This window comes from Ahaetulla prasina, chromosome 3 (assembly GCF_028640845.1).
Source record: "Ahaetulla prasina isolate Xishuangbanna chromosome 3, ASM2864084v1, whole genome shotgun sequence".
NCBI lineage: Eukaryota > Metazoa > Chordata > Lepidosauria > Squamata > Colubridae > Ahaetulla > Ahaetulla prasina.
The window spans coordinates 44,315,756-44,334,198 of NC_080541.1; the positions used below are offsets into that span (position 1 = coordinate 44,315,756).

At 36.1% G+C, this 18,443-nt stretch overlaps 1 protein-coding gene across 1 annotated transcript; it reads right to left on the reverse strand.

The window, feature by feature from the left end:
- Positions 1-29: 29 nt before the first annotated feature.
- On the reverse strand, positions 30-18,387 carry MCMDC2 (minichromosome maintenance domain containing 2). The gene is made up of 13 exons (XM_058175688.1): positions 13,892-18,387; positions 13,667-13,797; positions 13,518-13,577; positions 11,647-11,842; positions 10,068-10,190; positions 9,645-9,752; positions 6,303-6,431; positions 4,578-4,815; positions 4,089-4,294; positions 3,540-3,706; positions 2,987-3,157; positions 2,691-2,833; positions 30-919 (listed from the first exon to the last, which is right to left on the reverse strand). Exons 1-13 carry the CDS (start codon positions 13,992-13,994, stop codon positions 625-627), a joined length of 2,070 nt encoding a protein of 689 aa, XP_058031671.1. The 5' UTR covers positions 13,995-18,387; the 3' UTR covers positions 30-624.
- Between the last annotated feature and the right edge of the window lie 56 nt (positions 18,388-18,443).

Below are 18,443 nucleotides of genomic sequence, written 5' to 3' on the forward strand. Positions count from 1 at the left end.
ATTTAATGAGACAACTAAAACAAATATATCTATTTTCCTATGCTTGTTATAACATTCAAAATAAGAAAAATCCAAATAAGATATAGGGAAAAAAACTACTACTGTTCAGCAAGAATAGAATGTTAGCTTTAGCTGAAATACAAGACTTTTTTTTTAAAAGGTTAAATTTGCAACATTACAGCAGGGGTGTCAAACTCAAGGCCCAGGGGCCGGATCCAGTCCATGGGTGCTTAGATCTGGCCTGCAGTGCCACCCTGGAAACAGTGAAGAACAGGCCCGCAGTGCCTCTGCCAGCGAAAACGGTGGTCAGGAGGGCCACACGATGGCAGAGGGTTGCAGGAGGAGAGACTAGTTTCTCTGGCAAAGCGCTTGGGCCACCATAGGTGCCCCCGACGCAAGTGATGTCGAGCTGACAATGCCCACCCTGGCCACGCTCACTGGCCCCCTGAAGTCAAACACAACCCTGATGCGGCCCTCAATGAAATCGAGTTTGACATCCCTGCATTACAGCATTAATTGAGTTATTACAGCATTAATGTATTCTATAACATAACTTGGAAGGGCAAAGATAGGCTAGATGAATGAATTAATTTTCCTGAGAATTGGATTCAGTATTGTGTATTGTTAAATCTCACTGCTGAGAACATGTGTCACAGGCCCATATGTAGCAACAAACTGTTTCAATTGTTGGTGGTACTCCATCAAGTAAATATCCCTTTGATTCAGGGAGTTCTCGGAATTGAGTTCAAATGGAAAAAGTGCATTAGGAGCCACACAAAATACAGAAGCACCTGTGTAAAGAAAATTAATCTTTAAATTAATTAACATTTTAAAAATGTCTAGGAATTTGTTTTTGAGTATAAATTTGCAAAAGCAAATTATAAAGTCGTTGTTTGAAAAATTGCTAGAGTTAAATATCCTTTCATATACGAAATATAATTGCAAAATTAGCCTTTTGGAAAAATGCCTTTCCATTTATCTTTAAAATTACCTATACCCTAATATTAATCTCTCTATGTAATAGATCAATTCAGACTGCTTGCTAATAAGGTCCAAGCTATCTGATCTGCAACCTGTTGCTTGGAAGAGAGGATACCAAGGAGAGAACAGTGGTGACATCCCCTCTTGGTTTTGGATTATCCCCCAGGGAATGTTTTACATTAGAAAAAAGGTTCCAAATCATACCTTAAAGAAACCTTATTTAAAAAGCAGTAATATGGATTACATAGTACCTGGAAATGGAAATTTATTATTACAACCACGGAATAAAAGTTATCTTAATGCTTGATGATTCAAATTTTTGCATTTGCTCAATTTCCTATGTCATTAATTTAGAAAGTGATTACTTATATAACTATATTTAAGCCAAAAACAAAATGCACCAGTACCGTATATGTGGTACCTTGCTCAATAGTAGTACCTGTGAGAGGGATCTTGGAGTCCTAGTGGATAACCATCTAGATATGAGCCAGCAGTGTGCAGCAGCTGTTAAAAAGCCAACACAGTTCTGGGCTGCATAAACAGAGGATAGAATCAAGATCACGTGAAGTGCTAGTACCACTTTATAATGCCTTGGTAAGGCCACACTTGGAATATTGCATCCAGTTTTGGTCGCCACGATGTAAAAAGATGTTGAGACTCTAGAAAGAGTGCAGAGAAGAGCAACAAAGATGATTAGCGGACTGGAGGATAAAACATATGAAGAACGGTTGCAGGAACTGGGTATGTCTAGTTTAACAAAAAGAAGGACTAGGGGAGACATGATAGCAGTGTTCCAATATCTCAGGGGCTGCCACAGAGAAGTGGGAGTTGGGCTGTTCTCCAGAGCACCTGAGGGTAGAACAAGAAGCAATGGGTGGAAACTGATCAAGGAAAGAAGCAACTTAGAACTAAGGAGAAATTTCCTGACAGTTAGAACAATTAATCAGTGGAACGACTTGCCTTCAGAAGTTGTGAATGCTCCAACACTGGAAATTTTTAAGAAAATGTTGGATAACCATCTGACTGAGATGGTGTAGGGTTTCCTGCCTGGGCAGGGGGTTGGACTAGAAGGCCTCCAAGGTCCCTTCCAACTCTGATGTTATGTTATGTTATGTTAAATAAACTGATAAAATAATTAATATGTATGTTTAGTGGCCTTTTATGGTAACTTTGAACCTATTCGAAAACTACGGATAGGAAAAATCCAGGGGTCTACTCTGATCACTAGCAGAACATCTTGCAATGAAAATGACTCATTTGCTTGGACTTAAAAATCCGCTGAGCAGAATCTGAACAGCTACTAGGGATAAACAGCTAACAATGCTATCTGAGAAGACATTGAATATGTGGATCAAAGTGGAAAAATCTTCCTTTGACCTTTGATGTATATTCTAAGCAACAGTGCTTTGATGTTTGGACTAATATCTGGATAGAGAAAGCATAAAGATTTCTATACAGTCTGAATCACATTTATGGATACATGTATCTAATTGTACTAACTGTCTTTACTTTGGCTGTAAACCACCCTGAGTCCTTTGGGAGAAGGGTGGTATAGAAATTGAAACAATAAATAAATAAATAAATAAATAAATAAATGTTTGAATGAGATCAGAAGTTGCTAATTAGTGCATCTCTCAATTTCATCTATTAGTCCAACTTAAAGCCAAAATGGGCAATATTTAATTAGCAAGTGTCAATTTACAACTTACAAGATTTTTAGTGAAGTTGCTGAGAGATTAGGTCCATTCATGAGCTGTGTTCTGACTCTTCGACTTGCTAGATAGTAGCCATGAATTAATCTTTCTGATTCTGGACATAATTCTACATGCAAATTCTTTGAAAAAGCAAGAAACTGAAAAGACAGTATAAATTATGATTTATGAAAAAACACTAATATATTTAGTGTATATTTAATAATTAAATTTATTTAATTTTTAATAATATTTTAATAAAATATTTTAATTAAAAAGTTGTTTCTTTTTTATGATTTCTAATAACTACTTACTTCCTCATAATCTTGGGTTTGCAACTGTTGGGTATAAATCTCTTCTGAATTAATAGATTTTTTAAAAATGAAATTCGTAACAGGAAATGGAGACTGACAACATGATGCTTCATTGCAGTATATCAAAAGTCCAAATGCATCTATAAGAGTAGCTGAAATCAAGCTTAAGTCCTAATTTTAAAAAGTAATTTAGAATAAACTTAACATTTTAAAAATATTTAAAAGTAAAGATTCTAAAAATGCAAGATTCAATTTTTTTCAGAAAGGAACATTCAGAATATTACTTGATGCACTTATATTTGTTATGGCAGTAATTTCTTTGATATTATGCTGTTACACCATGATTTTTATTTAATTTGTGTATGGTATTTGGGTGATAAGTGTTGTAGAATGATGAAAATACGTTTCTTGACTGGGAAAATTAACACGTTTTAGAAAATGCATGCTAACTTGACATTTTATCTATAAAATGTCAAGTTTTTAGAGTGCCTTTCTAAAAGGTATTACTGTTCCTAATCAATATTGTACAATATTGTTCTAAGTATAGACTCACCAACTGGCCAATTACAGTATTATCCAGTTGTATATGCTTTTTTAAAGATGAATCCACATGAATAAATGACCAGAAACTTGTTTGAATTGGAAAAGCAATTTGCTGATCACTAGTTTCTCCATATTTCTTTCCTGGAATGAATTTAGTAATTGTCCTGCTCTCTAGTACTAATAAAAACAGGAAGAAGAAAAATGCTACTTAAAATATGGTGGTTTATATAACTTACTTTACTTTATGTGTTAAATCATTGCTTTTAAAGGAACTTGGATATTAATTGCATATTTCCCAATTTTAGAAACGTTCTTTCTATAATGCTCCTCTCTCAAAAGTATCATCCAAAAGGTTTACATGGATTGGATCCAGTCTGTCTCTTGATGAATGGAAGAATTCATTCTATTTACTAAACAAAAAAGCATTGAATGGAGGGAAATATCTCTAGTGATTAAAAGAATTTCTCCAGGATTTCAAAACCGTAAGGCAATCTAGCAGAAATATTTAAATATTTAAATATTTATCCTTGGTCTTACAAATACTTGCTAATTGCCGTACCTGCTTGTAGTTGTTCAAGTTTCTCTTTCTTATATGAAGTCAGCTCTCCAATGAAGCATATTCCATTTTTAGCCATTAAAGCAGTACCAGCCTGAATAATAGCACTTCCAGTCCCATGTTTATCTTTTGATACAGTTGGAAAAACTTCACCAGATGGAAAGTGCCGAATGCCTCGAGGCACAAGACATATACTATAATTCATAATTCTAGATGATTGGGAAAAACAATTCACTAATGAATTTGCAGTATTTTAGATAAATAAATTTAAAGATATTATAATTCACCATGACATTGGATTTCAGTTTAATAAATCTATATATGCAGAAAAGGGGGTTATATGCATAATTCAGATTATAGCAACATCCGTTATTGATACAATAAAACACAGGTTGCTAAATTAAATTTGTGTGTGTGTGTGTGTGAGAGAGAGAGAGAGCACTTTCCTACTAGGGAAAGCTAATAACATCATCTAAAAAAAAGAATGATTACCTCTCCAGTATAAGAGAATCATTTGTTATTACCAGAAGATCTAAGTAGTCTGCTGTTTTATCATCTCCATCAATTGTCTGTACTAAGCTCAACATTATGGACAATTTCAGAATATTATAAATGCCAGATGGAAGGATGTTTGAAGCAAAGCTATCGACCAGAAGTGCTGTAAATTTCCAACATGAATTTGAAGTCAAAGAAAGCAGGTACTTAAATTTTTCACTGATACAAGAAGGCCCTGATACAAAACAAAAACAAGATAGATACCTTAACATCTACAAGGATGAAATTCAGTGGTTGGTAAAGGTAAGCTATATGCTGCTACTACTAGAACACAACTCTGAATTCAATTCATTGTAGGTACATCAGGAAAAAATATAAACAAATAGCACTAAAGGAATATCAGGTTCCAATTCTAGTTCAAAAGGGAGATAAATTACAGAATTCTAGTACGAAAACGAGTGAACCTGAAAGATTTCAATTTCAGAGAATACAAGATGAATATTAATTAGCTAGGCTAACAAAATTAGAGCAGAAAAAGATTTAGGTCTTTGTTTTTGAAGATAAGAGTAGGAATAGGGATACTTGATTCTGAAATTAAAATTCATGTTAATATCTCTTCCAGTACAAAACAAGAAGAGATCAATATTAATGTCATTTAGTCATGATTTTTTATTCTTTCCAATCCAATGAAAATTAATTTTGCAACAAGCAAACAACATGATGGAGTCAAATTTTGTGTAGGGAAAAAGCTGACTAAAGGAAAACCTCAGTTTAAAAATAGATCAGACTTGTGGGGTGGGTATCTATGACAATTTGCCATAGCCAACTCACCACGGCACAACTTGTCACAGCCGACTCACCACAACTCACTGTGGGACAAGAGTTACACTAATATCAAAGAAATAGTGCAATAGAATCATTAAAGAAATGATGCAAAAGGAAGAAAACGAAATGTTTAAAATTTTTTAAATACTTAAATTGAATTATTAAATTGTTCCATGGTGGTGAGTTGTCCCGTGTCAAGTTGTTGACGTGGTGAATTGGCTGTGGCAAATTGTCCCATTCTGCTCTGGGTCTGCAGAGTAAAAAAATCCCAGTGCATCTCTACAGGAAGGGCAGTTAAGCAATGTCTCAGAATGTTGCCAACTCTTCTCATTCCATAGCCCCTCCCTCCTGCCTACATAATCCAATATGGATGGATTATGTGCCATGAAATCAATGTCACTTTTAGTTGACCCAGAGGAGAGTTATTACTAAAGAGATGAAAAGAATTCTAGAAGCCATGCTTTGCATGCTTTCTCTACATTGTTATTCTTTCTCAGGAACTTTTGGCTCCTGAGCTCACCAGGGATTACGCTCCCTACCTCTCAGAGAGAACGAATGTGCTGAAAATGAAGACACTTTTTTCACAGCAAATATACTAAATCAGTGATTCTCAAATATTTTAGTTTTAGTACCTGTCTTAAAAATGTTAAACCCCAGATAGGTGGGTTTATGTATCAGTATTTACTGTATTAGCAATTAAAACACATTTTAAAATATTTATATATTTGTCTTACATTCCCCCTGAAAGGGATCCAGGGACCTTCAGAAGTCCCTATATCACATTTTGAGAACTGAAGAAGAAAATTGGGATGAAAAGAAAAAGACAGTTGCATTTCAGTCACCTATTATTGGAACAAGTATATTTTATTGTCTATTTTCACTGGACTCTTGTCCTACCTGTAGAATTAGAAGGATATATGCTGTTAGCTTCAAGACAAATTGTGGCTTGTAAGCAGTTTTGCATACAGATAGGAATTCCTATAACTTTATATTGATTTCCCATTTTCATTTCATTGGATAATTCATCTGGGAAAAATACAAACAGGCAGGTGGAGTTTTCTATTGGGCAGAATAATTCTATGGACTCATATTCGTATCCTTTCAACAATGTAAAAATATTTTAAGAATCACTTTTTAAAATAAATTTTTATATTATTTCCAAAGATAAAATATAAGTTCAACAGGAAAAAAGGGAAACAACAACTATCAAAACAAAATTTGAGACAAAAAATTGTGCAAAAAAGCAACATATACATATATTCTTACCCCTTAGTTGAATACTCTAGATAGATTTCAAGAATAATACAAATATTACAAATCCATAGTGTCTTTTTTTTTTTTTTTTTTTTTTTTTTTATATAAAAAGTTTTTATTGGTCAATAAAGATTTATGCAAATACATATCAGGTATGGTAAATTTTCATTTTTCTTATACATAATAAGAATTTTACTCAGAATTTTAAACACATACAACAGCCATATGGCAAGCAGGTGAAACGAAGTAGCTAAGTTTCAATCTTACATACACAATGAGGAAGGGTCAAGAATAATCAGAATATCATACGAAAGAGAATAAGAAAAACCAACACAATACCAAATATCTTTATCACTTCCTAGTTTTGGATCTCAGAACTCTGGGTTCAGCCTGACCCAACTCCAGGGCCGCAACAGCGGCAGCCGCCTCCGCCCCATGGTCTATAACCTCCCCTTCTTCAACTCCTGGGTCATCTAAATCCAAGAGGGCTTTGTGTTCCTCCACGTAGGCCGCAGCCTCCGCAATTGTACTAATTTTTTCGTAATGCCCTCCCGGAAAATCATCAATCCTCTGGCATCAGCCATCTGAAGCCCACTCCTTCTGGTACAATTTGCTTGATAAAAGTAATATTTCTTTCTCATTTCACGTACCTGTCTGGGAATCTGCCTCAGAATGGCTATCTCCTGCCCCTATAAGTCAGTGCCCCACTCCTATGTTTTCTAAGAATTTCATCTCTCGTCTCTCTTTTCACAAATTTGACATGAACCTCTCTAGGAACTGCATGCGTGCATATTGTGAATTAACTCTATAAACTCGATCCACATCCCAATTCATAAAATCAACACCTCTCCCAAGAAATTCTCCCAACAGTTTAGTCACAACATCTCTCAAGTCTTCTTGGTCCACTTCTTCCAAATTTTGAAACCTAAGGAAATAAGACATTTTATCCATCTGTAGTCCAAGCACAGCATTGCTTGTCGCCTCCCTCTTTTCTGCACCGCCCGCATCTCACCCTCCAGACCTTCCACTTTCTGCTTATTTTCTGCTGAGACTTGTTGAGTATCCTTTAAATCCTTTTGGATAGTCACAATTTCTGCTCTTATTTCATCCAGTTTCTTGTCCATATTAGATAACTTTTCCAGAATTCTCTCCATTTCTCCAGCAGTTGGTCTCTGACCTTGTGCCATTTAAAAATTTCAAAATCCTCAGGCAGGCACAGTATCCTTATAATTTCCTCCGGATCCACCAGGGGCACTCACAGGAGCAACGAGTCCAGAGTACAGTTAATCAACCAGGAAGCCGAAGGGAAGTGATGTCATCAAAATTCTCATAGTGAAGGCGGAAGCTGGACGCCACCATTGTTCCCCAGAGGGAGGGGGGGCCTCAAACCCTCCCTCCTAAATTTCTCCATCACCTCTTCTCTCCAGAGCTCCACAAAACCGGTAATCTTGTTATTTTAAGTTCTCCTCTCTCCAAAGTGATTCGTACTCTTTCCAGTCGCAGGGGAGAAAAACCCCCGCACCGGAGTACTCCACCACGCTTGCCGATATTCCCTTCCCTTCTTCATTCCTCAATTCTTCTCCGTTCCCTGTTCACCACCAGGCTGCTGCAATTATAAATCCAAAGCCCCGGTGTCACCGGGCACAGCGGCCCAGGCGACGACCAAAGTAATGGCCGCGGCCTGTGGCCTCCGCACCCCGCCGAGCCTAGGACGCGCCAGCATCGGTCCCCCCAGTCCTGTATATCGGCTGGGAGACCCCTGGCGAGCCGTCCGTACGGCAGGTGTCCTTTTCGGAACACCTGGCCCCTAAGGGCCTCGGCGGCGGCCGGATTCGGACACTGGAGGCAGGAGAAGCCTTCCAGACGTCCGTTGCCACCGGATACCGGAAGTCGTCTCCAAATCCATAGTGTCTTGATGAGGGTGGCAATGATGAGTTCAGAACAGGAATCTAGTGAGTTCTGTTTGACCATTTCTTGAACATTCATCCTTCCATCTAGTCTTTAGGTACTGACCTATATAGCCTTTTGGCTTGAGTAATGAGACACTAGACATGTGACTTTCATGAGTCTTTTTATTTGTTTTGAATGGGAATATTGTTATCTTGGAATGCTAACAATTATTGGTAACATCTATGTTTTTAAAAATAGGACTGTCAATCTCTTGGCTTCTCACCAAACTGAACTTCTACATTCAGTTTGGCTTGTGCTGCAGAATTCCTATAACTTGTGTATAATAGTCCTATCAACTGGATTTTAATGTTTGCCCTAGGATAACTGATCTCCAATAGCAGATTTCTTCCATTGTTCTATAATCCTAATGCAACCCTCATATCTTTCCAACTGACAGATTCAGTTTGTGTGCGATTTAAACACAACACTATTGGTCTGCCAGCAGATAGTCTCATTCCCCCACTCTCCAGAAAAATCCTTGTTGAATATTTTCAAAACTAAAACATGTAATTATGCCTCACTTCTCATTCATACAATAATTTTAAAGTATATAATTATAATTGATGCAGGAAGTATCTTTCCCAGGAATTTAACAAATAACATTATTGAAAATATTGAAACCAAATGTTGAAAAGAAGTTCCTGGATTTAAATTCAAATTTCTGACCTGTGAATTCTACCCTATCATGCAAATATGAAGAATTCTGGAAAACAGAATTTTAAAAGTCTTTTCTGAAAGGGAATGATGCCAGGATGCTGTAGTCTTTCCATCATAACAGCAGAATTTCATAGGGATATGTCAGTTCATCCAAGGAAGGAGTTGACTGGGTGGGAAGTGTAGGAGCTGGGAAATTCTTAAGAGCATATATATAGTAGCACAGATGGATAGAAAAAAAGAGGATAATCTTTGGGTGTTTGGACTGGATGCATTATAAATGCACCTAAATATAAATACTATAAATACTGGCTATTTTGGGAAGGCTTTGCCCTGAAAAACAATGCAAATGCTTAAAGCCAACAAAGGAACATGTCTTACCTCTTAGAAACACTGTAAATGATTGAAATCTGAAATGTGTTTTACTTCCAGAAAATCCCTGAAATACACTAACTGCTTTAGAGTCAATCATTTCAATCATTTGTTTATCTTAAAAATAAATAAATAAATAAATAAATAAATATAAAACACACAAATACACAATTTTTGTTTCAGATAAATCTATTTGCTGAATTGGTCCTAAAACAATTTAATGGATGATTTATTTATTTTTTAAATTCCACTTGTATCTGTTTTACTGATGTATGCACATTTTGCCATTCATGTACTTTTCTAAACCTAGTTCACATCTGTGTGTTCTCCTTTTTCTCTATGTTGTCCAGTAGCCATCCCCCTTATATACTGGTAGTATGGAGCCCTTTAAATTGTATCGTGTTGAATTAATAACAGCTATTTAGTTTTTACCACCAAGTACTCTATATTTCTTGTCTTCTTTCAGTGGTGACATACATAAGCTGCATACAAAATCATTTCTTAGTGTTGCAGATTCTGTAGCTCCAGCAGTATGTACTCTTATATACTGAAACCCTAGAATCATACAAAAGATTGAATTTAGTTTTCTAAAAATTCAGAAGCATATAATATTTATTATTGTATTTTTATCAGAAAATTGCTCGAAATCTATGCACTTTAACAGGATATTTCCATATCATGCTGAAAACATGACATCCTTTTTATAGCCCTTATAACCCCAACCAGAAAGTTCCCTATTATAGTGTCTTTATATGGTTGCCTCGGTTGGCTACAATCTGTGTTTTATGCTCCACCAAAGTTAGAATAGTAGAAACAGGAAGCACTTTATCATTTTTTAACTTTATATGTGGAATTCACTGCTGATACTTCTGAATACACCTAACCCAGAATAATGAATTATATATTATGAGTCATATACTAAATGATATGCTCAATAAATTGACAGAGGAATTAAGACATTGTGACATTCTAGACATTGCTGAACTGTAATTACCAGCATCCCTAGGAAGCATGGCCAAAAGTGAAGTATCCTGGGAAGTGTAGTTCAACAACACCTGAATGCAATTAGGCTGCCTACTTTGCCAACAGTTTTACTGAGCCGTGGTGGCACAGTGGTTAGAGTGCAGTACTGCTGACTGCAACTGCCTGGAATTTGGCAGTTCAAATCTCACCAGGCTCAAGGTTGACTCAGCCTTCTGAGGTGGGTAAAATGAGGACCCAAATTTTTGGGGCAATATGCTGATACTGTAAACTGCTTAGAGAGGGCTGTTAAGCACTGTAAAGCGGTATATAAGTCTAAGTGCTATTGCTATATGGATAAATGCATATACAAGAAATGCAAATTGAGATACCCAATTACTTTAATTGCCAACACTATTGAAATTACCGTACTATTCCATTCCTTGTCACTCTTTTCCTAGTCATTTAGAAATTATATATAATTTTTATATAAGCATAAGATGATTGATGCTTATAAGGTGATTGATCCCCATGAGAAATTAGGACAGCCTAACAGACAAGAGGCACTGCTCCAACTTTTTAACCCAATCAAAATTAGAAAGCATTTTTTCAACTTTCAAAAATAAGTTTGTTTCAGAAGAGAGTTGTAACTACACAATTATTCATTGAACCTTACATTGTGGGTCAATGCAGTAGAAATACAGGCATGTTTTGATGTCATACTAAACATGTTTCCCAAATTGCATGTAGCTTTTTAAAACATCTTGGTTCTGATTATTTGATATAAGAAATCATTCTGAACTTGTTAAAATTTGTAACAGTTCAATTTATTTGGAATCTATTCTATATAAGGAGAATCGTGTTAGGATGAATATTGAAGAAAATAATTATTTTCTGCTTCCTCTTGCTTTCTATTTTATGTTGTAGGAAAATAATCTTGACTAACATATGAATCCACATGGGAAATGAAATATAGTATCCAAAACAAAGTTATAAATGTAAAAGTTGGGCTTCAAAATGGAAGAATTTAAGTTCAAGCTTATTAGCATACCTTCAGAAAATTGACATGTATCTTCAGAACAAACAAATTTTGCTCCCTGTGTATACTTCGTTATGATACTCATAGCAATCACTATTCCCTCTGCTACATAAAACCTCCGAGTATTATAATCAAATGGAAATTTGCAAAGACTGAGAACGTAACAGGGTAAGGAAGGTAAGTGTGTTAGTTTCAGAACTATGTTCATCTAAAAGAGAATTAAAAAATGATTGAGCTGATTACAAATAGGACAGACATTTAAATATTGTCATTATTAAAAATTTATATTATTATATACAGTATTTTTCAGACTATAAGACAAATCCCACCCCCAAAGTAGATGAAAATGTCCGCACATCTTATAGAGTGAATATTGCAGCACGGGGGAGGGGGGTTGGTGCGGTGCCAATTAGCTGTTCTAGGTGGTGGGGATTGCTGCCGCTTATTGCTGCTGCCGCCACACATTCACTGCCAATCATGGCGAATGGGCAGCGGCGACCCCCCCCCACCTAGAACAGCTGATTAGCGGTATTCTGGGAGGCAAATCCAATCGCCAATCAGCTGCTTGGCAGCAAAGGCTCCAGCGTTTCCTGACAACGGTGGCAGCTCAGCTCAGTTGACCGATGGTGGGCGCAATGGAGCAAAGCCCTGACAAGCCATGTGCTGGGGCTGCAAAAACATGCTGAAGCTGACCAGGCTGTTTTCTGTTTGGTGCAAGGATGCCAGCCAGATGGATGCTGGAAGGCAGAGGCAGATATTCTTTTTCTTGCTTTTCTCCTCTAAAGCTAATGTGTGTCTTATAGTCCAGAGCGTCTTATAGTCTGAAAAATACAGTAAATAAGTTCCAAGAAGAAAACAGGGATAAGTAATGCTTTTTGAATGAAGAGACACCTTTAGGTTGTGTGGCTTGTCAAGGCTAATTAATTAAAACATGGATGTGGCCAAATTGACATCAAAATGGGGAAAAATAATAAAATAACTGCATTACTCTCGGCCATGGACAATTAGACATACCCAAGAATTTTAGCAGAGTGGCATGAATTCTGAGCAGATGAGACTATATTGTATAAAGTCTGTTTCCCCAAAAATTAATCAGAAACACAGACACTGAAAAATTACACCCATATTACACAAGAGACATTTAACAGGACATTTGCAAATAGGAAAAAGGGTGTGTTTTAAAATATTAACTGATCAAACCATTCTATTTCCAGAGTTTAACTGAATATAAAGTTCACCCACAAGCTTAAAAATAAAACTATCCTGTATATTTTTATATGCCAACTTTTTTTAATGCAAGCATACTTTTTTCAGTAAAACAAGATGAGTACCATGTCATCTACCATTGTATCCCATCTAGTTAACTATTTTAGTTGACTTACATTATATAAATAAAGGTTCTTTAAAATGTAGGTTATTTGTATAAACTTTAAAACCTTCTACTGGTCAGTTTAGTTCCACATTTTTTTGGATATTTTATTTCTGAGAGATAAACAAATACACCTGCTGGCAAAATATCCAGTTACATACAGTGTTTCAGTATTGATCATAGACTGGGAACAAGTCTGACTGATAATGATACATAGAAAGCTACTTTTGCTATTAATGTTAAAAAGTTACTACACAACAAAAAATGAATGAAAGTTTGTAGGCATGTAGATGAATTGTCTGTTTTTTTCTGTTTATCTAGTTACCATAAATAAATTTATAATAAATGCATTTTGTCTTAAGAATTATATTTCAGAAAAAATATTACACCAAGGAGAAAAAATAAATAGGAGGGTAGAAAGCTAGATAATTAAAGCATATCTTTGTTATATTAAAATATAAATTATTGCCACTATTTTAGAAAAAATAGGGCTGAAATAATGGTGAAAACTCACCTGAGCTTCAGTCTCTATTTGTTGAATTAATGACAATGTTTTAACTGCAGTAAAACACACCTGTAATTCAAAACTCAGTTTAATTTATGAGAAAAGTATGGTTCAGAATACTCATAGAATATTTGATCAAAACGTAAAAGATTTCTTACTGACTGAAAAATCTGAGTACCCTTCACAGGTTGATGCAAAATATAATTTCCAAGGGTAGCATCCAACTCAGTAATATCAGATGGGTTTACCAATATTAGAAACCGGAAAACAGCACAAGCTTGGCTAGATTCTGTAAGGCCAGATTTGAATAAATGTTAAAATTTCCTATTTACTGTTTTAAGCTAAATAATTCTGATTACTTAATAATAATTTTAGGTAAATACCATTACAATATAATTTGCAGTCATTAACAAATTTCTGAAGACCACCACTCCTGTCAAGATAAATTAAAGCAGCTTCTTTCATTTTCAGAAGATCCAACTTCATTTACTCCAATCTTGTTTCTCTACTCAATCCTTAGATTACAAGTGTATGTTGCTGTGAAAAATAAAAAAAATATAATTGTGGAATAATGATATTTGTCAAGTGTGCCTGAATACAGGTAATCCTCAATTTATGACCACAATTGAGATCAGAACTTCCATTGCTAAGCAAGATGGTTCTTAAGTGAATTGCATCCAAATTTTAATCCTGTGACAATGATCCTGCAATGATCATAAGTGTGAGGACTGCATGCAAGTCATTTTTTTTCAGTGCCATTGTAACTTAGAACAGTTGATAAAGGAATTACTATAATTTGAGACCTGTGGTAACCTCACATCAGCAATTTAGTTATAGATGCTGTACCCATGCCAAGTGTGAAATGGGATTACAAGAGATTCATCAACTGCTTTAGTTAATTAACAGCTTGTATTTTGAAAACTTAAATGGATCTCAAAAATGGTAGGTTTAAAACGAGGTAAAGTGATAGTTGAGCTCAACTCATTCTCATAATTAAAAAAAAATAATCAAAATCACCTCCAACTATTGGGTAGGGTAACGGAAACAATGCTCTTAATGTTTCCTGGGATCTGTTTAATTCTACTTGTTAAAAAAAATCCTGTAACGTCACAAAGATAAAGCTGAATGGATTTTGAAAATGGACCCAGAAGCCCCTTTAGATGATCATTCCAATGAAAGATGTTGACATGTCGTCTCCCCCCATTCCCCTCATCTCTCTTGGGGCATGGATTATGGGACACTGTTATTCAAACTGTAACTCTTTCATTAATAAACTTTCTGTATCTTCTCTTAAAGGTTTATGCCTATTTCTTGTCCTTGGGCCTTCTTTCTGCTTCCCTCCTATCCTTCATGTATTTCTGCCACTGGCAAGACTGCCTCATTCGGCTTTCATTCGGCAGGAACAGATCTTCCTCTCTCCTCAGAAAGGACCAAAGCCCAACACCAGATTTCCAACTCGCTGTGCTTGGTAATCCAATTGCCAGTCTCACAGTGCCTTACAGCAACCTTGTGCTTGACAAGATTTTCAGTGTTGACAAATTCAGGCATAAGATTTACCTCAGATCAGTTAATGCAGGATCTCTCAATCTGAGATGTATGGAATTTAGCATACTGGCTTGGGAATTCTGGGAGTTGAAGTCCACACAGTTTAAAGTTGCTCAGGCTGAGAAACACTGAGTTTATTCATGAGACATTCATTGACATTGTTTAGCTACTGTTGCATTAATGCCACATTATAAGCAAACCTATGGAAAAAAGCAAATACTCCTTATGTACATAGCCCCGCTCATAGTAAAATGTTTAACAATTACTGGTTTGTTAGTTTAACTGGCCTTTTATCCATTCACAACTATTGTTTCTGAAGCATTACCATGTGTTCAATATAGTCACTCCCCTTTAATAAAGATTTTAGAAAAGTAGTGAATTACAAACTAAGTAGGAATTGTCAGGGGCACACTACAAAAAAGGCAAATGCAATTTTAGGCTATATCAGTTCAAATAGTTTCCAAATCAATGATGATTTGTGTTGGTTAGACTCCATCATGAGCATTAGGCCTAGTTTAGAGTACCATATTTGGGAGACACTGGATCAAATTCAGAAAATGGCATGTCCCCCAACCACTGGGCCACAGCCTGGTACCAGGCCATGCAAGCGCTAGGTGAACATACGATGCCAGGAAAAAAAAGGGCTAAGCATCATTAGGATATAGGCAGTTTTTAATCCCAAAGCCAATGATTAATTCACTCAATGGATTAATATAGAAATTAAACAAAATTGGCAAAATTGATATGTTTGGGACACCATAGCTTAGTAGAAGTTTGCTGAAGTCACATTCTCATGCCAAGTCTGCAATATGGAATAGGATCACTGAAGAATAGCATCATACTCCAACTCTAAATATATGTCATTTCAGCAGAATACTATTATTGATGGTGTGAGCCAGGGGTGGGTTCCAAAATTTTTTACTATTGGTTTTGTGGACGTGGCTTATTTGGTGGGCGTGGCTTGGTGGTCATGTGATTGAGTGGGCATGGCCAACTTGAAGTCACTCAGGGCAAGGTGGGGCGGCACCTTGCTATGAGTGACATCAAGTTGGCCACGCCCACTCAGTCACATGACCAATGCTGCAGAGAGAGGGCGATTTCTCCTGGGGGACAGTCAGAACTTCGCCGCCTCCTCTTTTCGTCAGAGGAGCTGCCTCCAAGTCCTTGCGAAGGGACACACACACAACACAACACACAATGTAAAAGAAGCTGCACTTCAGCCAAAATGGCCCCTGCAACAAGCAGGAACCTCACACAGCCACAAAAAGCTCAAAAACCAACTTTCACACTACACACACACAACACAACAGACTCTTTCTCTCACACACACACAAAAAGCCACATACAGCTTTGTGAGATTTTGGGTGTTTGTGTAGTTAGAGTGAAACACTACAGAAACACACCAAATCTCAGAAAGCTGCACAAATATTTTATTTTTATTTTATTTTTATTTTTTAAATCAGGGGCCTCCAACCTTAGTAACTTTAAGTTTTGTGGACTTCAATTCCCAGAGTTCCTCAGCCAGCAAAGCAGTTGCTCACTGAGGAGATGGATTCCAGGCAGGCAGATTCAGTTGCTGATATAAAGCATGGCTTTGCCAGCCAGAAAGAAAATGTAGTGAGGTAAGTGAGGAGAGGGGGATTGGGTGGGCCAGAGGAAAAAAAGATTTTAAAAGGCTCCTCTGACAATCCCAGTTGAAGTTGCCTAATTGCAGCCCAGAAGCTCTTAACTCAGCTGGGACTGCCAGAGGAGCCTTTTAAAACCTTTTATTTTAAAAATCTCTTCGGCTGAAGATGTTGTAAAAAATAAATAAATTAAAGGGTCTGATGATCCTTGCTCAGCCACGCGATCATCAGAGGGTTGGTTTTTTTTTAAACTTTTAAAAGCCTTTTTTTGGCTGCAGAAAAGATTCTTTTAAAACTAAAAACAAACAAACCTCTGATGATCGGGGAGCCTGTTTGGGGACATGGCCAGCTAGCCATTAATACCGGCTCTCCAGAACCGGAGTGAACCAGGAGCAACCCACCACTGGTGTAAGCATACTGATGGCACCCAATACAACTTTACTAAATGGCTTCATATATTTGCTAAGTGATCCAGGAGGATCAATAAAGTTATACTCACATGGTAGAGGTAATCTGTTGGATGATCAAGGCAATTTTGCTACCCAAACCAGACCAGTAATACGTTTGAAATTGATCCACATAATCTATATTCCCCAAGGTTTTATGAACCTGACTAGCTACTTCATTTGATATGTGATTTGTGTGAGAAAACTGGATCTTGTATGAGGAACCTAACTGATTAAAATGAGTTTACTGGACTCTTTAAGAGTTAAGATTCCAATGAAGAATGCTTTGGTGAAGATAAAAGTGGGCTTTGGTTTGGATATTTCAATTGTGTTTGTATATATATATATATATATACACTGCTCAAAAAAATAAAGGGAACACAAAAATACTGTAAGACATCCTAGATCTGAAGGAATGAAATATTCTTATTAAATACAGTACATTGTGTTGTTTAGGTGTTCCCTTTATTTTTTTGAGCAGTATATATACTATACGTTACAGGTAGTGTTCATCTTACAACAGCTCATTTAGTGACCATTGAAAGAAACAACAGCATTGAAAAAAGTGACATGATCATTTTTCATTTACAATTGTTGCAGTATCCTTATGGTCACATGATCAAAATTCAGACACTTGGCAAATTATCCCGGGGTCATGTGATCATCTTTTGTGACCTTCTGACAAAGTCAATAGGAAACCCAGATTCACTTAAAAACTGTGTTAATAACTTAACAACTGCAGTGATTCACTTAACAACTGTGGCAAGAAAGGTCAAAAAATGGAGCAAAACTCACTTAACACGTTTCTCACTTAACAACAGAAATTCTGGGTTCAATTGGGGTCGTAAGTTAAGGACTACCTGTATTTTGTTTGCTAAGGTCAGACTGTTAATCAGTGTAATAATAGAGTATAAACAGTACATCACCTTGTTAAAAATCTTCATAGGTTACCATTTTTTAGCGTTATTCTAATCAGATTTCCTGAAGTAACACTTAACTTAAATATATTAACTTAAATATATATTTTATTAACTTAAATATATATTTAATTTGTATTTTTAAGATATTACTTGCATTTTCTTAGTCAATATTAATTCCATTTATTAGTGAGAAAAATAAACAGTAACAATATTACAATTTATGTTGATTGTCTCAAATATTTTCATCCTTTTATTTTGAATGGGACAACTATATTCAACCAGAGGCTGTTAAAGCCAAGAAAAAGTATTCACTATTCAAATTTCATAAAGAGACTGTTTTGAAGATCATTCCCTCAACCTCAAATCACTGATTATACTGGGATAAATGTGCATGCATGT